Source organism: Etheostoma cragini, chromosome 3 (genome assembly GCF_013103735.1).
Source record: "Etheostoma cragini isolate CJK2018 chromosome 3, CSU_Ecrag_1.0, whole genome shotgun sequence".
In the NCBI taxonomy this organism is placed as follows: Eukaryota; Metazoa; Chordata; class Actinopteri; order Perciformes; family Percidae; genus Etheostoma; species Etheostoma cragini.
In genome coordinates this window covers 1,354,502-1,378,621 of record NC_048409.1, presented here as the reverse complement: position 1 = coordinate 1,378,621, position 24,120 = coordinate 1,354,502, and the positions used below count along the sequence as shown (strand labels likewise).

Sequence of the window (24,120 nt, the reverse complement as noted above, 5' to 3'; positions counted from 1 at the left end):
ACTGGTTTTCAGCCTTTATGACCTTGCCTTGCATGTGCATGGAGCTTCAGTCTGCACTCTGATCAATAGAGAAGAGTGATATGTCTCAAGGGAGGAGAGAACACAGTATCCTTCTGCTTTTTGGGCTGCAGGGTGTGAGTGATTCAACATCACATGGTTCGTATGGACTAGGGTCAATTTGCTTTGTTTGGTTTGATTGAGTTGCATTGTTTTGCACAGCGGGGCTGCGAGAACAACATGGTCATACAGTCTCATTGTTTATGTGTGACATCCCTGATATCTGCATTGGAAGGCTACAAAGAAGAGATACATCTGAGAAGGGGATGCTGCAAATAGACTAGGCAGTAAGCCAAAATGAGGAGGCGCACACTGAGCTGTAGGAGTAGAGTGGGCGGCCCACTGATCCATCGACCCATGCTGTGGTGTGCAACACTAGCTGATGGGAGAGAGGAAAAAAACTCCACCACCAATCAACTTTGCTGATACTAATATTTCTCTTCCACTGTACAGTAAATGAAAGGGTTTGCATAAGTGTATTTATTCAAGAACAATTGGAAAGGCAAATAATGGTTATTTTAATTAATTTAATTTTTGTAAATAATTGTTTCATCCGTGTAATGTCAAAACATTGGGATGATGGGATTTGCCAGACAGTCTCTAACTCAAATACATGTAATTGAACCAAGGATATAAAACCCCAAAATAAATCTCTATGTTGATTATTACAAAATTGTTGATATTCTACCAGTCAACTTATCTATCAATTGCTTACTTCAGCTCTGATTTAAATCATCTCTGAAAAATAACTTCATAAATAAACTTTCACATGCATTTTGCTTATCCTCCACCATTCTCCTTTCTTCTTTATCTGACTTTTACAAAGCATGCCAAACTGCCCTTTAAGAAGAGGACAATGTCCTGTGAGTGATACTAATGGGAGCTGACCATACAGGGGGACCGCAGCCACTGTGAAAAACAGAAAACACGCACAAAAGTGGTGTGTGAGCATGTGGGCTGGTTGGAGGGTGGGGGTATTCTGAAGCCCAGTTAGCTGAATGAGGTCATATTCATGCCTGAGGGGAAAATGGCCTCTGCTGTGGGATCTCCCGGCCAGTGGACTCCAGTGAGATGGCCAGTCCCACAGCCACACAGGCAGGGACTCTCCCCCAAATGATCCTCAATTACACCGTTGTTCTGAGCCATTCCACTGTCCACAAAAAGCTTTGTAAAAGCCTTCCTCCAGTGCGGTGAGTACTAGGGCCCACTAACATGGGTAGATATATTGATTTGTTGTAGAAAGACAGCCCACCCTACCAGAGTGGAGAGCTGCATGGAAAAACAAATGCAGGCCTAATGACTACACCACTGAGGACACAACTAAACTTTGTGTCCATTTCCATGCAGTGTATGTGTGTGTGTGTGTGTGTGTGTCGGTGTGAGCGAGAACATTCCTTTCCTGTGTGTGCCCTAAATGATTTTTGATTTACTGACTGTCAGAATCAGAAGAAGAGGAGAGATGACCGGTCCAGCCTGCTGATGGAATAGCCTACATGGCTCATCACTGACACTAATGGGTCTGATGATGTATGTTACCACTGGGAAGAAATTCCATCAAGTCAGTCCACAAAACAGAAATAGAGAAAAAAAGAGCAGAAAATATCAACGCTGAAACTTCCCCCTAGGTGCTTCTAGTAATACTCCTTCCACTGGCTGATGTACTGTGACCCTCAATATAAGGTAGTAAAATATGTACTAACCAAAGTGAGAAGTAATTTATTATACTACATCTTACAAAGAAAAGTAATACAACTGTGAGGTACTGGTAGAAGACAAATAAAGGCTAATTAAAGGTTTTAGAAACAAGCCCAATGTCATAACCAGAGACCAGTTTGCTCTTCTATAACTAGAAGCTGAAACATCAAACAAGGCAGTTTAAAGAGACGCAGACTGCTTCCCATGACATTCCTGAGCTCGGGACAAACATCAGACTATCAACAGCAATGCATTAAAAGACCCCTTTTGGTTGGTGAATGACATATGGCTATTCTGGGTCAAAGAGCTCCTAAGTTCATGAACAATTTTCCAATTATGCTCTATAATACATCACCTACTGTCTCATCTGCTCTGTGGCCTTAATCTAATAGAAGCTGCCTGCTGGTCTCAGGGGGCCAAAATTAGAACCCTGCAGGATCACTATGGACAAGGGCGTCTTTGTAGGGTGCTCATTTCCTCTCAGTCCAGCCAGATTTAGACCAGGACATATGATTATCTAATCTGAAATGTGATATAAAAATACCCCTGACATATTGAATTTAAAGGGTGTCTGATTGAAACTTGAAGGAAGAGGAAGCATTTGAATGTTCTCAATAAAGCCGTTGGAGGACTTTCATCAGGGTTACAATCATCCTTTATATCTTCCACGCGTTGGTCCACTTGCAATTTGAGCACAAGAAAAAATGCAATTTCCCTAATGCTTTCATATGAGATTGCACTTAAAAATATAGCCTCAGACCACTAAGAGGAGTGCAGCAAATTAACCTCAGATATGGCTCTGGGTGGTCTGGGAGTGGGGGGTGACAAAGATCAGGGGATAGGTATGATCCCCCTTGGGCGCCCTTGAAAAAGGCCTCTACCTAAAGAGTCTTTTCCTAAACCTCACTGTCCCGTTCATGTCAGTACATTTTTTTAAATGACGCCAAATTGGTCCTGACCCAGAGCGCCAAAAAGTGACGCCAAGGGTCCCATCCATTTAATTCAATTCAATTTTTTTATAGTATCAAATCACAACAAGAGTTATCTCAAGACACTTTACAGATAGAGTAGGTCTAGACCACACTCCAGAATCCACAAGGTCCCGACAGTGGCGAGGAAAAACTTCCTCTTAGGCAGAAACCTTGGTCAGACCCAGGCTCTTGGTAGGCGGTGTCTGACAACCGGTTGGGATTAGAATGAAGAGTTTGTTTGTAGTAGTTCTTTGTCGCATAGCAGGGCACTGTGCAGCGTTAAACGACCTTCTGTGTCTGTAACAAACACTAATTGCACCTGATCAAGCGTTGTTTTTTGATGCACTGGGAGTAGGAATGGGAAAGCCCCCGCTAAATGTCTGTTCACTGCTGATTCCAGCTGATACATTATTTGTTGCCCTGAACTGATCTGCTGGACCAGCGGCTCTTTAAAGCAACACTGTGTCCCAGGAGGCCACATAGATGAGTCCATTTGCATGTGTGGTTAGCGGGGGGGTTGGGAGCTTTCTATAAGATAGACATAACTGGATAAAGGATGTGCGGGCTGCATCACAGAGGGTTTAGGTAGACACTGCAGAGTTGTTAGCACTGGGGGAGTGGGACGCTTCACAGGAAGAGGAGAAATGGCATCCTTGCTCTGCTAGTTAGTCTGATGTGAACAAAGTGACATGGCTTCATTCTCCCAGCTCAGAAGAGTATTAAGCAGATCAGACACACAGGAGCATTCCCTGATCACATTACTCCCCTGTGCCTGCCGGCTCCACAGCATCATTTGAGCACCGCCCCTTGACTACACTGCGACATAAATTTGCCTCAAAACACCGGTCTGATCAATCACCTAAAAGACTCAATGAATTACATTGGACTGCTTTGGCTAACGTCTGAAACAGCAGCTCATTTTTCAAAGCTCTGAGCTCCTTTCTGTAAGGTGAGGGGTGGATAAATACTGTAGCTGTGCAACGGTAGGGTGGATGAAAAGTTGAGACAATTTGTGGTGAAGGTTGAGTGTTGGTTTTCATTGTCTCAGTGGAAAAAATGCAAGAGTTACCTGGAAAGCGCTGTGCAGACTCAGCCAAAAACAAAAAGGATAATTTGCCCTGACAATGCTCTGCAGTACAGAATGGGAACGCGCTTGGTGTGGAAACACAGCCTGTAAGTCCTAATGAATGGAGAATGGGATACTGTATGCTCCCAACTACAACATACACTTTACTCAGTATGATTTATACAATCAGTCCAATAAATGTAAGTGCATTTGCAAGACTGAATACATTATATTCTGGTGCTAAATCAATTCTGTCTGAGCGTGTTCATATCCAGCCTGGTCACCTGTTAACAGTGCTGGCAAAGCCGCGGTTCAGAAAGAACCCAGGTTACCTTTTTAGGATGAAAAATTAATATCTCCATGGTGGTCATTTTGTGTAATCTGATAAAGTAATTCTGAAAAAGATTACAGTGATATTGTGTACTCCATAGGGAACATATCCCGTTCCAAAATGAGTCCACTTGCAGTTTCCATGTTACTGTAGGCTGGGTAGCAGCCGGCAATTAGTGAGTGACTGGCTTTGCCACAGGACGGTACTCAACCATCATTTGAACAACATAGAGGACAACATATATCCATAAAGATTATACCCCAAATATGTAGTGGACACCAGATATTATAGAATAAACAGAGATTAACGGAAACAAAAATTTAGAGAAATCCATGTAGGAGCAGTTATGTATGTGGCATAAAATCATCTAATCGTGAATGACTTTGCATTTTTATTGGAAGATATTTAGATTCTACAGCATGATGATATGCATTTCTACAAATGTGATTGTTCTCATATCATAATGCAGCTGCTTGGATGCTTTTGGTTTGTTGCATTTAGTGAAATTCCATTCTTGGTTCATATGTTGCCAACACCAGTCACAGTTTAACTGACGTTTCTGACTTTATTATCTCTTAAGTGAGTTCCTCTTTAATCATTATTTGTACGTCTGCATTTCACATTGAGAACACATCTCTGCCTTTCTTATGTAAGAATGAGCAAATGGGGAAGTTCTGAGCATATTACACTATTTCCCCTGTTGTGGTTGTCGGTCATAGTTTTTTTTCTGTTTATTGTGTTAATTTAGTCCCCGGTTGCTTGTTGTTTCCTGTCTCTTGTGGTCTCTGTTGCGTGTTACCTTGTGTTCATTCTTGTGTGTGATTATGTTTCAGTTTTGTGTTTTATTTTGAAGTCTCTGTTTGTCCCTTGTCATGTCTTTACGTCCTGCCTTGTGTTTTCCCACCTTTGTGACTGTCTGCCCACCCCCCCCCCTGCTGTGTTTTACCTGTCCCTGAGCCCTCGTGTCACCTGTCCCTTGTTTCACCCTCGTTGCCTTGTGAATCCATGCTGCGTTCCATAGACTTACGACTTGGTAGTGTTCCAGGCAAAGTCAGGACAAACCCCATCTAGCTAGCGGCTACCTATCAAGCGCTAGCTGATACTAGCGCATACTTTTTAAAAGATTTTTTGGGGGCTTTTCCCTTTAATGTGTGAATAGACAAGGAAGGGGGAGAAAGATGGGGGGTTGACACGCAGCAAAGGGCCACAGGTCGGATTCGAACCCGGCCGCTGCAGGATTGGGGCCTACATAGGGGCGAACAATCTTACTGGGGGGGCTAGAGTCTGCGACATATTTTGGGCTTCATTTAATAAACATAACCTGTAGTATTTCACAATCGTATGTGTAGTGTTCTGATTACATTGTGCAGAATTACTTGACGTTGCCTATTTATGTCTAATTATTTCTCACTGTTAATCACCGGCGTCTGTACGGCATCCACAGGGCTGTTTATGTGTGTGTGTGTGTGCCGACAAAAACTGTAACACCGAGTATAAAGATCATGTATGAGGTCATGGGTATTAAGTTATGGGTTTGTCTGCCCTTCCAGGGCATTATTACAGGTAGAAGGTTATGAAAACATGGGTTGTCTGGAACGCAGCAGTAGTCTCTGTGCTGTCTTTGTCTCTTGTCGGTCTATCGTCTTCCCCTGCGTCGCTCCTTCCTGGTTGTTTTTCCCCTGTCATGTTTTCTGGTTTGTCTTGGTTTTGACTGCCTGCCTAAGGACACCTTCATTTGTGAGTCTTTTGTTCAATAAATCCTCTACACTGCATTATTGTATCCACGTCTCGTTTTCCCTGACATCCCCAACAGGAACATTTTTATTATTGTGGAAACTGCCAACCACGGTGAGATGGCATGGTGATTAATACCTCCGAGACACATTTATAAGTCATATTGAGATGTACATCTGCAGTCAACAAATCATCAATCTGGCTCCACATAGGGGGTTTAGTGGAAACCCCCTTTGAATAAATGTAATCGCTTTTCAATGCCTATTTGACAAAAACTGCTGAGGCTGCTGTTGGAAATGGTGCTTTAGTAGTTATTCTCTCTTTTCCATTTCTCGCCATTTTGAAGATGAAACTGAAACAATACAGACTGTTTTCACTCCAAGGGACAGGCAGGGGAACAGCCGAAATGAAGAGGACAAAAACTAAACAGAGTGGGAGGCGTCATGCAGGAGAAGGAACAAAAAAAGCAACGAGAAGAAAAAAAAAGGAGGACTGCTGACAAGTAAAAACCTCATCCCTTAGTTCAGATTATCCCTGTCTCGCAGTTCAAACAGCTGGCAGAGAGCAGAACAAAGCCCATGATTGACGAGATGATGTTCCATTCATTAGATTGGGCTCGGGGGTGGGTCTCCCTGGGTGCAGACACACGCCACCAATATCTGACAACAACAGCGCTAACACCCATCTACAGATTAGGAGAATTAGAAAAACGTGGAACAGTTCCTAGGCGTCTGTGTTCAAGGCACTACAATGACTGGCTACCGTCCTATTTCTCTCGAAAGTTCCCTTGCTGAAGTTCAGAGTGTTTGTTCAAACTTAAATGAGTGAAAAGCACAAATAACTTCATCACTCTGTTTAATTAAGTTCAAACTATTTCTATACTGCATTTATATCAGAATCAGAAAGCTGTAATATCAGGTGAGTAGCACCCTTAGGGAAAACCTGCGATTCCAAGCTCAAACATTGATTTGCGTCATTTCCCGTCCAATTATTGTGCATTTAAAGCAACCCCCCCCCCCCCCCCCCCCCCACACACACACACACACCCACACACAAACACACACACACACACACACATATCCAGTTATTGAGCATTTAAAGCGCCCCCTAGTGGTCCCTTTGACTGAGATTTGTAGTGTATGTGTGAGGTCATTAGGTAGACATTTTCTGGAGGTTTTGTGTTGATTGGACAAACATTTAGTCATTTATAGCCTGATTTGAGCTATTCCACCTGCCGTTTGCTTCCATCTAGAGCGCCCCCTGAAGTTCAATGTGAATGAAACTTTCATGGCGGGGTTCAGGTACTCTTGAGGACATATCCTGAGGGATTTGTGATGATTGGACAATGAATATGTGATTTATAGTAAAACTCATCTATCTTGCGCTTGTAGCGCCCCCTAGTGGAGCATGTATGTAATCCTGCCTGGGTATATATTGCAGTTTGAAAGCTAATAAACAAATAGATACATGAACAAATAACACATACAAATATCACTATGTATTGCAAAATGTCACACGTGGCATGGTTGGCTCAGTTGGTAGAGCAGGCACACATATACATAGAGGTTCACGTCTTGATGCAGAGGTCCAGGACTCGAGTCCGACCTAGGACGATTTCCAGCATGTCTTCCCCCTCTCTCACTACCCTTCGTCACCTAGCTGTTTACTCCATTAAAGGTGGAAAAGCCCAAATAATTTCTAAATGAAATAAAATGCTTTACTAATTACACTACAATTTCTTGATTCTTGATTGTTTTTTTTGTTTTTTCATTGTTTGTTTTGATAATGGACGCATGCACAATGTATTCCCATGTTTCTGGTCTCCAGCAAAGCTTCAGATGCTGCCAGTGGTGTTGTGGGGTGCACGGCAGTGGCAGCAATAGCAAACCGTCCTCAAACAGCTCTGTGGCAGCAGAAACCTGACCTCCCAGTGCCATGGAGTCTCATTATTTCAACAACAAAAAAATCAATGCACACAAAGGGTACTTTGGGAGGAGAAAAGCCAGGCGTGCATGTGTAGAGAGGGAGAAGCCAAAGGAGGGGCCATGTATTAGTTTTTGTGTACTGATGCTTGTAAGTATGTTGTACCACACCAGACGTTTTGTTGTTCCTTGAATCAAGATTTAAAAAAATCTGCATTAAATAAAACTTTCAAATGTTGTACTTGGCCCTTGTACTTAGCATGCAGGTACTTTTAACTGCACGATTCCCAGTATTTCAGATATACTTCTCTAAGGCATCCGTCAGCACAGTGCAGGGGCTGAGGGGAACTCATTTGTGCTGCTAGCAAAGCATTGAAAAACTACATGACAAAACATCTCAACAGTATTTTCAGAAACAATGTCCCGGTCACCTCGGCTTATCCACGGAGCCCAACGTGAACAGATTTCAGAGGAAGTACTTTCTACTGAAGATATTGTCCATTTGCAAACCGTTGACAGTGGATCATAGACAAACAGAGACACTTCTGCAAACACATGCTGCTGCTAAGTTTTTCAGCTGTATTTCTCACTGATGGAGAAACACAAACAATTACACTAACCTTGGCATACGGTTTTGGAGGCAAATATCAGCACATAAAACCAAAACTATTTCCAGCCACCACCAGGATTAACTGACATTTCTTTTTCATTGTATATGGAGTAATTGACCCATTTTTGAAAGATTTAGTTTTAGCTTAAAGACCTTTATTTGATAGTACAGCTGAAGACAGGAAAGGGGGAGAGAGGAGGGGGGGGGGGGTGACATGCAGCAAAGGGCCGAGGGTCAGACTCCAGCCCGGACCGCTGCCGTAGCTGCGGGCCTTATGTAAAACAGGTGAGCTACCAGAATTAACCCTTTAAAATCAAGTCAAGTGTAGGTCTATGTATGCAAAGTATAAAACTCTTTAAAATATCCCACCTTTAAATCTATAGTGGGTAGTTTCTGTCTCCTCCATGAGGAATTCTAAGTACTAACAACAACACTGTTGGCGCGTCCATGTGATACAAGCCTTCCGTGACCGCCCACCAAATGGTGTGTCAAATGGTCCCTGTGTGTATGAAAATGTGTGGGAAATTGTGTGTGAGAGAGAAACAGAAAGTTTGACAGTTGCTTTTTGGAGTTGTGTAACAGGGATCTTCTGGCATGTGCTGCCCTTGGCCAACCGTCATCACAGTCCCAGGAGGCAGCAGAGGCCAACTCTGACTGTCAAACACTGTGTCCAGATCAAGGTGCTGATGCAACTGATGCAGCCAAAGCCTCAACACAATCCTCTGAGAGACACAAACACTTTCTAAGACTCACTATTGTCTAGCTAAGCCTGGTTAATCGCTTTCAAAATAATGCTAGACTTGGCGCTGCAGTAGTATTAGAACAACAGATATGAAATTGTGTCCACTGCCATGTAACATTATGGCGGCAGAATGCAATCAATATAATTTTCAGACTCCCAGGCCGTTGTGGTCTGATTAACAACTTCTGTCTGGCTCTGTATGAAAAAGAAAATACTATCTGCATAACTTGACATTGTGCTTCTTCGGTTTCCTTGTGTACTTTCCACATAAGGAACTAACTTCTTCTCAGGTAATTCATTTCCAACATGGCTTGTTTTCCTTCAAAGAGGGAATTCCCAGTCTGTTAGGTGACACACTGGCTCAGATCTGCAGCTGTCGGCCAGGAGGAAAACCCACAATCAAATTGCTTTACTGGTAAAAGAAGCTTGTGAACAGTATCCTACGTTGGCTCCAATTACAATCTGCATATCTGAGTCACTTCTTCAAACTGTCATCACAAAGCCCACAATTACAAGATTCTGCATCCACTGCTAAAAGCTCAGCGTGTTAAACAACAGTTAATGTGTCGCTGGTGTTAAACCGGGGCTCAGATCACTGAGCACCATGTGTTCACAGGCTCAAAGATCCAGACCGGAGATGTTGCGGGAGGAATACTGATGCATCCTCTTCTCTTTGTAACACTCACACACTTGCTCGATGGCATCAATGTCAGCATCAATACACTTTTTTTTTTAAATTATTGACAGGCGGTTTCTGCAAGCCGGATCAGGCAAAAGCATTTTCCGACTGCGCTGAGAATTTCCACACGGCAAGACGCCGTTGTCCAAAATGGGATTTGTTTACATGGCACTGAAGGAACCAGGAAGCTTTCTTTGTTTTCCACTTCTAATAAGTGCACACTGCTCGAACTTGATAAATTCCTACAAGACAATACACTCACAAGTAGTGCTGAAATGGTTAGCCACTTACTTGATTAGTTGGTTTATCCTTAAGGAAATCTTGTAATTTTGGCCTTTGTACCGCACATGAAACAGACCTGACAAGGAATATGCCTCCCTCTTCTAATGATAATCCATATGTATTTTTCCATTATTTTAAACAGGTAGTTCCAGCCAATCATTCAAATTAGTTTTCTAATTGTGTAAAAACTTCTGTTTCCCAAAAGCCCAAGACAACATCCTCAAATGTCATTTTTTTCCACGACTGAAAAATGTTCAGCTTCCTGTCTCAGAGGAGAGAAGACACTAGAACATATTCCCATTTAACACGCCGGAATCAGAGAAGCTTTCCTTGTTTAAAAAAATGACTCAAACTGATGAATCGATTATGAAAATAGTTGCAGATTAATTAGTACAACTAATCAATTAATGGATCAATCTTGGTAGCTCTAATCTAAAACACTAGCTCTCTCTACACTGGGCCTGTTGACAAAAGAGGAGTGATGATGATAATCTGACACCACACAGGGAGCAGGCGCGAGTTATTCCGAGGAAGAGAGATGAGTTTGCATGAAAGACAACAACGTATTCCGTGAAAAAGACACTGTCCCGAACACCTCTCACGTAACATTGGTTTTACAAGGAAGTTACGTGTGTGTGTGTGTATATGTGTGTTTGTTTGTGCATGCCTTGTGTTTGAGAAAATGAAAAAAGACATCAGGAGAAAGACGCCCATCTTTCTGAGCTTCAGTGAACAAACACAATCAGCTGATGGGTCTATGATATCAGAGCCGCAGTGGGTCAGCTCTGACTTGTCTTAGCTCCACATCCATGGCTGCTTCCTCCAACACACGTCTTTGCTTTCCCACATACGTAAGACAGCGATAACAACATAACAGGGAGCCTGGGGTTAATTAAGGGGCTATGCCCTTAAGGAACAGATACAAGCAAGAATAATATCTACAGTTTCTAGAATGTCTAGTTCACAATTTAAAACATGCACACATGGAGAACTACTGCTATTACAATTACTACTTAGCCTGGATGCCAGCCGACTATAGCCCCGCCCACAACATTTGAGGTCGGGAACTTCAGTCTGGACTTGATCCGTTGTGGAGCAACTATTCTCGAACAAGAGCGGTTCGGACCAATCAATTGTAATAATGGATGTAGCCAATGGTGCTAATTCACCATGTGTTCAATTAATACAACCATGGTATTATCTTATGATACATCTGAGAGATGGATGCTTGCTTTAAAGCCTGTAACGTGGATGTAACGTGGATGTAACGTGGATGTAACGTGGATGTAACGTCATTAGCATTTTCCAAACTGCCGGGGCTATCAGCTAGTAGCCAACATCAGCGGTAGCTAGCAGTTGAGTTCTGTTGACAACTGCATTGCTCAACATAAGTCACATACCTAGTTGCTCTGATTGGTTGTAGGTCTATATGTTGCTCTGATTGGTTGTAGGTCTATCTGTTGCTATGATTGGTTGAAGTTCTATTGGTTGAAGTGAGTGCAGAGGCATTTTCTTCCGTGGTTCAGTTGAAAAACACCCCCTAATCATTGCCCAATGGAGAAGAATCAGCACTATCACTACTACTACTACTACTACTACTACTACTACTACTACGTAAGCAATTAAAGATATGGACTGATATAACAGAGGAGATTGATATCTTATATGAGTTGCACAAGATGTTCACGCCTTCTGGCCCAATTAATGCTGAGAATCATATTTTACTGGGAAGAAGCTGCAAGTAGTTTTTCAACTTTATTTTATGAGTGAAAATAAAATGCTTAATGCAAAATATGGTTCAGTCCATTACTGCCACTTAAGTGTGTTGTGGAATGGTCCAAGTCGCAGCAGAAACAGGGAGTTTTATACATGTCAGGGTGTTTGACTGGGGGTGGAAAGGGGACTGACAAAGATGCTAAAATGAATAGCTGGGGTTGTTGGGAGGGGCCCCAGGGCCCAGAATTTTGTGCTACGCCCCTGTATGATGTTTACCCAACAGGGACTGCAATCAGTAATGCAGCTGCCATGACATAAAGCCTCTCACTCCCCCGACCCAGTCTCCCAGCCACACCCCACTGGTTACAGTGGATACAGTTTGAGATTCAGAAGAGGGCTAATTACTCAACCTGGACCAGGGGGATACCCCTCCTGATGGGAGCATTATTACACAGCTGTTTTTAAGTCCACACCTGGACATATTGCATGTTACAGATGATCAACCATGTGCACAAAGATTAACGTCCAGCAGCTGCCAGATGGAGGGAAAACAACAGCATGAGCACAATCTGGATGGGTAGGAAGGAGAATATGAGAGGAGTGTACTGTATGTTTCACAAACTCTCATGGTATACACTGAATATATGATGCAAGAGCATTACTGCAGCGCATATTATCATTAGCATGTTGTTTGATAGGGCTTGGTGTCACCAGTGATTTCCTGAATCGATTTGATTATGATTCTCAAGGTGTTATGGTTTCTGTTATGGCTTCCTGTTTTTATTGTGCATTTGTTCTGTTTCCTGTTTTCTGTTAATCTCCATGTGCCCTCCCTTGTCACCTAGTCCTGTCTTGTTGTTTCCTGTGTTATTTTGATAGTCCGTTTTTCTGTCTAGTCTGGTTTTACTACCTGCCTTGTGTTTTCCCACCTTTGTGATTGTTGTCCCGCCCTGATGCGTTTCACCTGTTGTCTCACCTGTTCCTTGTTTGCTCGTTACCTCTTGTACTTAACCTCTGTGTTCCCTTTGTCTCTGGTCAGATCCTTTTGTGTGATTGTTTGCCTGTTCCAGTCAGGGTGCTCAGCTTTTATACTTTTCCCTGAGGTTATTTTTCCCCTTGAGTTTTCCCCTTTTCTCTTTGGACCTTTTTTGGATTTTTGCCTTTCAGGATTTGGGACTTTGTTTTTTCCTTGGGTCGTTTGTCTTTGCATTTTTGGACTTTCTGTTTTTGTTAAATAAATCCTAATAAAACGCTCGCCTTTCTGCCCGTCTCATCTGTGCATCTGGATCCTCTACTTCCATGAACTGTAACACAAGGTCTTGATTCAGTGTTTCATCAGGGATATTTTAGTTACTTTACCAATTTTGATTGAATATGAAAGATTCTCAGAACTCATGCCGTAAAAAGTGTCAGGAACCTTCTAACCTGGAGCACCATTATAAAATATTAATGTCGTTAGGAATTAACCCCAAAGTAGTTCCATAACTATAAAAAAGAGCTTTCTTTAGTGGACAACCTATAACATAAGCCATACATCTATAAAAACGGCCAGGGCAGTTTTCCCCCTCGCTGAAATGGAGCTTTTATCATGCCAAGGATTTGCCGTTGATATGGGGTTATCCAAATGAAGATCGATCTGAATCAAATGAGCTTTAATCCAACGTGCTCAATGGGGCCACTAGTGGCTTAAATTTTGTTTATTTTAGATTTCGTTTTTTTAAACTTGTCAGTGGTATCCTCAAAGTGAAACAAGCCATTCCCATGCACAACAGATCTAAAACAGCTTTGTAAAAACACAACGCAGCCTTTGTATCTCCTGACTCTTTAAAATGGCGCATACCAACAATAAGAGTTAGCATCATCCTAATTAAAACAGCCCGAGATCCGACCCTTTCTTTAACAAAAGAAATGAAAAGGAAAAAAAATCAATAACACTTTCGGACACGGTGGCCATTCATTTGGCAGCGATGTCCCTATTTCACTCTCTCAAATAACAAAGATGGGGGAAAAAAAACACAATTGCCAATGATATCATGGAGCTGGACCTCTGCTGCGGATTCTTTGTGAGAACTTGGACGCAATCTGTTCCAAATAACACGAGAGAGCACAGTGGGAGACTAACGCAGGGGAGGAGCTCTTGTATTCTGGTAAAGACCAAAAACACTACATCAACTTAAAATGATAAAAGAGAAAAGCAAAAAATTAATTGGGAAAGCAAAGCCAGCAAGTTCTGCTTAATAAATGACTAGAATAATGAATCTTATCAAATGTGACGCTTAGTTTCCTTTACACAAAAAATCCATTAATTGACTAATCATAGCAGTACTACATCATTACAGTACCGCAATACTTGCTACCAACTCAACGTTTGAACATTTTAATTTAAGGTTGTACCAGCAGACCTAAAGCAGATTTCTTAGTTAACCTGAAACAAGGAGGATATAAATAAATTAAATTAAAATAAAATAAAATAAAGGCTTATTGAATTGACAAGTTAGGTCACTTTAGCCAATTTGACATTATTAAAGTTTTTAAATCAGTTCAATTAAAACTTTGGCCTCATCAACAAAATGCAAAACTACTAACCAGTGGTGGAATGTAACTAAGTAAATTTACTTAAGTACTGTACTTAAGTAAAAATATTGAGGTACTGTTCCTTTCATGCCACTTTCTACTTCTCTTACACTACATTTCAGGAAGAAATATTCTACTTTTTACTCATCTGACAGCTTTAGTTACTAGTTACTTTAATAACTATTTACTTTAGTTACTCCACTACATTCATCTGACAGCTTTAGTTACTAGTTACTTTAATAACTATTTACTTTAGTTACTCCACTACATTCATCTGACAGCGTTAGTTACTAGTTACTTTATTAATTATTTACTTTAGTTACTCCACTACATTCATCTGACAGCTTTAGTTACTAGTTACTTTAGTTACTTTTCACATTAATATTCCTGCACACAGAACACATGCAGGTTATAAAATCTGTTGTTTATTATAAACAAACTAGCCAACAATATAACGGCCAATACGTCCAGCTGTGAAGATGAGACCATTAAACACAGCTCCTTTACACTTTTCTGCATTGAGTACTTTTAATACTTTAAGTACATTTCCTTTAAACTAAATTAAACTGACATACTTTCACTTAAGTAACATTTGTTAATACAGGACTTTAACTTGTAACAGAGTGTGTTTACTGTGTGGTTTTATGAGAATCTGAAGACTTCTTCCACTGCTGCGACTAACCTTGATAAAAGGTAAAAAGTGAGATGATGGAGAGATAAAGGGAAAAGCAGAGAGGAGAGAAGAGTGAGCACAGGGTTTCCTACCGTGGTTGTCGTCTGACTGGTTGAACCCACACAGCTGGCAGATGGAGCGGACCCACTTGTTCATCTCCTCCTCAGTCTCAGCTACAAGATAGAACGTGCGGTCGGAGGTCTTGATGTCGAACACGAAGCTGTCCTGGAACTCCTTCCTCTTGAAGGTGAGGCCGGCGTCCACCTGCTCGCAGCAGTGCAGGTCGATGACCCGGATGGGCTTCTTGGAGTGGTCGTTCTTGTAGTACTCCAGGACATCGGGGTCACCGCTCATACGGCCGCTACGAAGTATGAACCAGCGTTTCTTCCATGCCTGGGAAAAGAGATTGAAAGGTAATAACATGAGCTCAACACACACACACACACACACACACACACACACAACTTGCGAGCCAGTACAGAAAAGACACATACGTAAGTTGTTGGAGAAGGATGACCCGCTTTTAAATTTTTTAAATTTCTTTCATTTCTGATACTCTGTTGTACCGACTCAGTTTGATTTCTTACTATTCGAGATGCCAAATGTTGCCGTGGCAACACACTCCACAGCTGGACTTGAGTTTGCGATGTTAACTGTTGATCGAACAGTGCAGAGACACTAAAGACTGCTTACTGGAGCAGGTTGCTGTGCTGTGGCACCCATGTGGTTGTGTGTGGTTTGTGTGTGTGCTGGAGGCGATGGGGGGGGCAGCAGGTGTTTACTCCCTCCCAACGTATTTCCTGTGCTGATACCCCTCTGTGAGCTAAGGGAGAAGCACAGCTCCATCGCCACGACAACTTCATCACACGATTGCAGGCATCACTTCAAGAACTTTCTTTTTGTGACCAAGAGTTTCTTGGTTATTATTTTACATTCAGCTTGGGGGGTAACAACATATAGGAAATGATAATCATGAACAAGACATAGACCAGAATGCATTAACATTGGTGTCATTTCTCATCAAACGTTGTAATAAATTGGAATCTAAACAAATTTCAGGCGATACGACAAAACTGCGACTCAGTCAGATAACTCACATACTTTTTTTTCTTCTTTTTTTAGGTGACCCGTTTTTTTTCTTCATTTTTTTTGCGGTTTTTCATTTTTTGGGGGGGTGGGTGTTACAGGAAAACACAACATTATGAGATGTAAATATCTGTGACTGTGTTAAAAATTAGAGAAATAAATACTTGAAAAAAGAGTTGATAAATCAACATAGATGGAGACGAAGTACGAAGTACAGATTAATAAAGCATATGTCTTGAATTCTGACTAACCCCACACACACCCCACCCTGACCCCCTTCTGACTTCACCCTATCCAGAGGCCTTAGTTCTTTGGTTCTTAACACTAAATAATAATTCAGTCTATCACCATAAATTAGAATTTTAGGACGTGACATCAACAAAATATTACCATGGTGATTTGGTCCTCCCAGATAATTCCTAGTGTAAAGATCAGTTTGGGAACTGGTGATGGACACAGCCTTGCTCCAATCCAAACCACCCGATGGTGTCGCTGGAGTTTCCTCTCAACGTGTAAATAAACAGCCCCTTTTTTTCCTCACTACATGAAAGGCAGCAGAATAACACGCTACAACAATGCCCCCACTTATGCTGCAAGACCAAGAAGACTACAATTCACACCAATAACACCATTGTTGTATTTGTCAACTGGAAAAGCAGAAAGGAAGGACAGTGGCGTCCACATGTTTTCCCAGTGGCTGTCTTAAAGGCCTCAGTGTTCTCTGAGCTCAGAGACAAAAGAGGAAGATAGACCAGGAAGGGGGGAGGGAAGCGGGGCTGAGGGGATTTTTTCTTTTCTGGACATCTGCCAGTGATGCACTTCCGCCAGGCAATGTCTCTCCCATGCAGGCTGCTGACACACAGGATCCTGCAGGCCCCCTCTCTCTCCATCAACACAGACACTGCTGGCTGCAAGGCTAGCTGCACCCCCCCGACACACACACACCCCTCAAACCCCAGTGGCACCATGCAGGACAGACAAATGGGCATACATTGCATCTCTTTTGTGCTATGCATGCAAGATGGATCTCATGAAGGTATTTCAGGGGTAAAGTTAACGATGGCTGAATTAGCTGCTTCAGTCTCAGCGTACCGGGTATTGGGCATAGTGGCTGTCTGTCACACTGTTGTGTCTTACTGGGACACTGGGACACTGAGACACACACTGGGACACATAGAACTGAGCCAGTGTTCATTTGACCCCTGTACCTTTACATAAATCTGCATTCTGCTCGGTGTGCACTGCTTTGGTCTTTCTGGACCAATCAAATCGGTTAAAGAGGGAGTGGGGTTGTGAGATGACAACAGCTTATTAAATCGATTAGTCTTATTACGTCTAATTATTACTAATTTCATAATCGATAATGGGTTTGAGTCATTCTTTTTCTAAATGTTCTGATTCTAGCTCCTTAATGATGAATCTAATGATGAATTCTAGTTTCTTCTCTCCTCTGTGACACTAAACTAAAGATATCGGAGTTGTGGACAAAACAAGACATTAGAGGTGTAGTGGGGGAATGTAACTAAGTACATTTACTCAAGTACTGTATTTAAGTACAAATGTTGAGGTAAAACTTTTCTTTTCATGCTACGTCCTACTTCTACTTTGCTACATTTCAGAGAGAAATATTCTTACTTACCAGTTAACTAGTCTTAGTTCCTAGTTACTTTAGTTCCTAGTTCCTAGTTACTTTTGTTCCTAGTTACTTTAGTTACTAGTTACTTTAGTTCCTAGTTACTTTCCACATTAAGATTTCTGCACACAGAACACATGTAGTTTATAGTCTGATGTTTAATTATAACGTAACCTAGCAACAAAATACCGTCCCAGCTGAGATGATGAGACCATTAAACACACAGCTGCTTGGATCCTTTACTCTTTCTAACATGGGAGGATTCTTTTGCATGTGTACTTTTACATTGAGTACTTGCAGTACATATACCTAATGTATATATACTCACACACTTTAACTTAAGTATCATTTTTAATGCAGGACCTTTACTTGTAACGGAGTATTTTTACTTCTTCCACCACTGCATTTGAAGACATGCTCGTGGGCTTTGGAAAACTCTGACAGACGTTTATCTTTGATTTTCTAACATTAATATTTGATTATGTACGTGGTTATACAGTCGTGCTTAGTGGTTGTGTAAATGTAATGTGAATGTAAGACAATGACGCACATTCTATTATTCCGCAATTATATCAATATTTGATTTCAAATGTTACTGACGTGTTTTTTGACACATTCAAATTTGTGTTTATTCTTCCTCTGATAAATCAACAGAGGAAAGAAGGGGCTGCAACACGTCTTCTTTCTCTTTTTTTCCCCAGGAAGTGCAGATTGCGATCTTATCTTCGGTGTGAAGCTGACGTACTCTTGAGGTATTGGGTATATAAGACTTCTTCACTTTATTTTCCTTCAGACTGACGCACTGATAAAAGCTGCAGGCAGTATGACCTTAGCAGTGTTGGAAGTGGAGCCGTGCTGCTGAGAGCATCTGACCACTGGAGAAGAAGCTGTAGAGCAGGTGTAAGGTCATTTCTCCCCAGGGGTGGAAGAAGTATTCAGATCCTTTACTTAAATAAAAGTACTAATACCACACTGTAAAAATACTCTTTTGTAAGTAAACTCCTATACTGAAAATGGTACTTAAGTAAAAGTGTGTGAGTATCATCAGGTAAATGTACTTAAAGTATTATAAGTAAAAGTACACAGTACTCATGCAGAAAAGTCCTCCCATGTTAGAAAGAGTAAAGGATCCAAGCAGCTGTGTGTTTAATGGTCTCATCATCTCAGCTGGGCCGTAATATTGTTGCTAGGTTACGTTATAATAAAACATCAGATTATAAACTACATGTGTTCTGTGAGCAGAAATCTTAATGTGGAAAGTAACTAGGAACTAAAGTAACTAGGAACTAAAGTAACTAAAGCTGTCAGATGAATGTAGAGGAGTAAAATAAACAATATTTCTCTCTGGAGTTGAAGTAGAAAGTTGCATGAGAAAACAAAAAAAAAGACTGTACAAGTAACTCAACATGTGTACTTCAGTACAGACCTGGAGTAAATGTACTTAGGTACATTCTGCTGTTTCTCACTATGGGAGATTGTTATGAATAATATCTCTTGCAGAGTATTCTGGTAAAGGGTGAGGAAAACCAGATGGAACTCCCCAAGCCTTCTACCGAATGGTTGAGTGTGAACCTTGTTTCAAAAACCTAAAAATTAGAAAAATAAAATGGTAAAAAAATGACTGTTTTCACTGGCTGAGTGTAGAGCTAGCTATAGTTTCATACTAGAGCTGCAAAGATGAATCGTTGACTAGTTGTCGACTATTAAATTAATCACCAACTATTGTAATAATCGAGTTATCAGTTTGAGTCTTAATTTACAACAAAAAAGTCAAAATTCTCTGACTGCAGTTTGTTGAATGTGAATATTTTCTGTTTCTTCACTTCTCTGTGACAGTAAATCCTGGGCTTTGGGAAACACTGATCCACATTCTTCACCATTTTCTGACATTTTAGATTAGATATTACTTTATTCATCTCCCAGTGGGGAATTGAACTTATTACAGCAGCAGTTCTCCCCAATAAAAACAAGCCAACAAAAAAACATGGAACAACTGACAATGTGCAAAAAAACTGAATGAATGTAAAGTGACATTGCATAAACAGTATTGTTGTGTAAAGTTTAGGCACCAAACATCTAATCTAGAAATAATGAACAGATTAATCAGCTATGAAAATGAAGCTCTCTCTCTCTCTCTAGCTGTTCTTCTCTCTCTGCTGCCAGTTGTAATGTCCTTTATTATTACTATTTTATTACTATTAAAAAAGTATTCAGATTCTGAATTTAGAAGTGATTTCACTCTGAAAGCTATAGTGCGTAGTTTCTGTCTCCCCCATGAGGAATTCTAAGTAACGAAAACAAAACTGTTTGTGCATCCACATGATACAAGCCTTCTGTGAGCATGCATGTATTCCCCCCCCCCCCCACACACACACACACACACACACACACACACACTCCCACTCAGTGTATAGTAGCCAAAGAGGACAAGGAGGATTCCAAAAACACGATGAACTCATCAGAAGAGGTCATTATCTTCACTCATTGGACACCACCATCTTCTGAACATCCAGAGAGAGTTACATGGAGCTGATGGTCTTAATTAGCTTTGTAGCAGTTCATTTAATATCCAAAAGTTACGCACTAAAGCTTTAAATGAAGTCTCTCCTAATCGTTGATGCAGCCCTAGTCATCAATCACAGGGCACAGCATGCATCTGAAGTGGGTGGGGGGGATCCACAGAGCGTTGTGCTTCATTGCCATTAGACCATGCACAGAAAAATCACTATAACTGTTGCAAAGCCCCTTTAAATATGTTTCCCTTTTCTGGAAAGAGAGAGCATCACCTAATTGAGACCTGGACCGCTGCCCAGTTTCGAGAGGTCAGTGCGACCCAGCTGGGTTATTCCTGGCCTCCTTCAGCTGCGGCGGGCATATTAACTCAGGACAGCCACTCTCAACCACGGAGCAAAGACAACTCATTTAGGAGGCCTTTTCATACTTAAAATAGAATGAGTGGTTTCCACAGGAAAAGCAGCTGCTGCCTAATTCAAGAACAAATTCATTTACAGCGTGGTCTGAATGAGAGGGTTGAATAATGTTTCCCTTCGTCGTCCTTTCTGCTAAGCTTCTTGCAGAAACCGCGCATGCACAATGAAAGTGCATTTAGTTTCCAATCAGCCTTTTCAACTGGCAGTGGAGCTTTTCCCTTTCTCGCTCTCACACTAAATTGCGTGAGAGAAGTTTGAGCAAACTTCCCTGGCAGAGTAAATCATGGGGGAGGAGGACACAACAGAAAGAGTCTAATCCACCCACCGCTTGTCTTTTAGAGCATGTCTAAGCCCATCGATCACTGTCTGAGCAGTGGGAAGTGTAAAACTAGGCTGAACTGTCCCGGCTCTTCAACTTCCCCTCCCCCTTATAGCTTTGGTTTAAGCTGCATCACCGTTTGTTAAAAAAAAAAAAGGCTCAGCCGGGACACACTGCCCTTAATAACAACTGGACTGGACAGTCCACTGGTCCCCTGAGAGGACTGGAGGCCACTCATCACACCCTACGCTAGAGCTGCAAACACTTCAATCCTTTTGTTCTCAACTTTTTAATTAATTGCCAACTACTCAATTAAGTGGGTTGAGACAAATATTTATGAAGTAAAGATTGTCTGATTCCAGCTTGTTGAAAGTGGATATTTAATTGTTTCTTCCCTCCACTGTGACAGTAAGCTGAATGTCTTTGAGTTGTGGACAAAACAAGACATTTGAGGACGTCATCTTGGGCTTTGGGAAACAATTATCCACATTTTTTAACATTTTCTGACATTTTATAAACCAAACAACTACTCGATTAATTGAGAAACTAATCTACAGATGAATCGAACATGAAAACAAACCTACTCTAACACAATATCACACATTATTGTTTGAGCAGAATACTGAAAACAGGGGACATGTTGTGACTCCCATTTTCTGATAAGGCCAAAGTCCTTGTTGTTGCTCCGGACTCTAGAGCCTCCAAGAGTGTTCAGCTTTTGGGGTCCATGTCTTCAGCGGTACAGTCCAAATCTTGTGGCTAGATTTGACCAGATTGTTTCTTTACCAACATTCCAAATCACTAACCTTCCCGTTTCTTTCACATTGCAAAACTTAGAGACGTGGTTTTGCAATGTGAACTTGAGATGATCATTCATGGTTTTATTTCATCCCGGCTTAATAACTGCAACATCGTTTTCACCTGTCTCAACAAGTCCTCCCAGGACGTCTACAACTGGTCCAGAACTCTGCTGCGAGGCTGTTGACCAGGTCCAGCAGGATGTCACACACCATTCATGTTTTAACCTTGTTACAATGGCTTCCCATCAGTTCAGGATCCCATTTAAAGTTCTTGTTCTTACAAATAAAGCATTGCATGGCCAGACGCCTGGTTGTACCTCAGACCTGCTCCGTCCGTACACTGCTAGCAGGTCCCTCAGGTCTTCTAACCAGGGACTACTGGGGGTCCCCGTGCACACATTTGTAAAACTAAAGGGGACTTTTGAGGTGGTGGCTCCGACTCTGGAAGGCCCTTCCTATTACCTTCCGTTCTGACGCTTTAAGAAAGCAGTTGAAGACAAACCTGTTTGTAATGTTTGGGGTTTTTAGTCTTTTAATCTTCATTGGAATTGTATTTTTTTGCTTGTTTATTTTTTGTTTTGGAGCCTACTGTGTTTTAACAAATTATTTTGTTTGTAAAAGGTGCTAAATCAAATAAAAATAGTATTATAAATGAATATTACTGGTATTTGTTCGTCATGTCCTGCTGTTCCTTTCGCAGGAGAGATCAAAGTCAAAGTAGACAAAATCTGAGCAGGGAAAAAAACAACCTCATGGAGCATAAAACAAAAATACTACAAGTAATGACAACTAATAAAGACAGAACATTGCAAAACCTTCCTAAGATTTAAGTTTATTTTGAAGAGTCTCAACACTAGAATGTAACAGGACTGCCTGCCATCGCGTGAAGCTCTCCAAGAAGAAGAGCAGCCATCCGTGTCTAGGCCCTTCAGCCTTGTTCAACATCCCATAAAGGCTTGATCTTACCTTGTTCCAACATGGTCTCATTTGTCCTGCACTGACGGCAGCCAGCTCCAGATACAGAGAGACTACGGAGGACAACGCGTCTGCATCTATTTCAGATGACTGGGAAGGAAAAACTCTAATAACAAAAGCGCTTTCTCTTCTAAAAATATGATCACAACATGTTTGTCTGGCCAATTCCTTTTGTTTCTTTGCATGTTATTGAGTAGACATGGTTTGTTCTATTTCTGGCACTCCGCGAAACAATGACACTGTGGGAAAACAAACTAATTCATACAAAAGGAGATACAGTTGTCTGGCATGTGTTGACAGTTCTCCAGGGCTTCATATACCGCATGTTGGAACATAAATACACAGCAGCAGCTGATAAGCAATCACTTAGTGTATTTGCACATTTCTAAACCAACACTGTAACAAACAAGCCAGGTATTACGTCTTTAAACTCATCACTCTGCTGTCCTACCAACAGTGACTAATAAACTCAGAGGTGGTTGTGGCCTGGACAATTATCCAAGGAGTGCCTTCTATGAACAGCCATAGAGCAATCCATAAAGTGTGTGTGTGTGTGTGTGTGTGTGTGTGTGTGTGTGTGCTGTGTCAACAGTCTGGCTGATAAGCATCAGTCTACATGTTTTTTAAATGTGTATGAGCAAACATCCAAACTAGACATGAATGTTATCCAAGCGAAGGATCACAAGATTCTTGTTTCCTTCTCGTCCCGTAGAAGCAGGACAGGAGCTCCCACCGTGGCCAGTTACATGGAATCTCCCTTTACAGTCACTCCTCATTTAAGATTAAACAACACCAACAAACCTGATTAAAAAAAATAGGATAAAGGATGATAAATATATAAAAGGCACTCATTAACTCCTTTGCACTATTTGGAATATTTATTGTATTGTATATATTTTCTTATTGCACCTTGGATCAAAGAGAAACACATTTTAGATTTCTCTGTATGTCTGGCACATATTTTGACAAGTAAGTTGACTTGATGGAGTACAGCACTACTACCCTTTTTTTCTCTTTATCCTCCTCATTTTTCATCTGTATTACCCATTATTTGGCATTTGCATTCCTTTCTTTCTTTAAAATACAATACAAATTATTATGCGTATCTGTAGCTAGTAGTGCCAGGTTAAAACTACCGATTCTCCAAAGATTCTCCCTTCCTTTGGGTGATCTGGTGTAGATTAATAAAATCCCCCAATCAATCTTTCTTAAGATGTTTTGGGGCATTTTAGGCCTTCATTACATAGGGCAGCTGAAGACAGGAAAGGGGGAGAAAGAGGAGGACATATTATGCAGCAAAGGGCCGTGGCTGCTGCGGCAAGGAC

The 24,120-nt window shown here is 41.4% G+C and overlaps 1 protein-coding gene across 2 annotated transcripts in view; it reads right to left on the bottom strand.

Annotated features, from left to right (window-relative positions):
* Positions 1 to 24,120, bottom strand: part of gab2 (GRB2-associated binding protein 2) — a 48,797-nt gene that overhangs the window by 11,287 nt on the left and 13,390 nt on the right. For both annotated transcript variants that reach the window (XM_034867163.1, XM_034867162.1), the window contains exon 2: positions 15,145 to 15,445. In XM_034867163.1, coding sequence (XP_034723054.1) covers positions 15,145 to 15,445 — 301 coding nt within the window. The remainder of the gene's footprint in view (positions 1 to 15,144; positions 15,446 to 24,120) is intronic.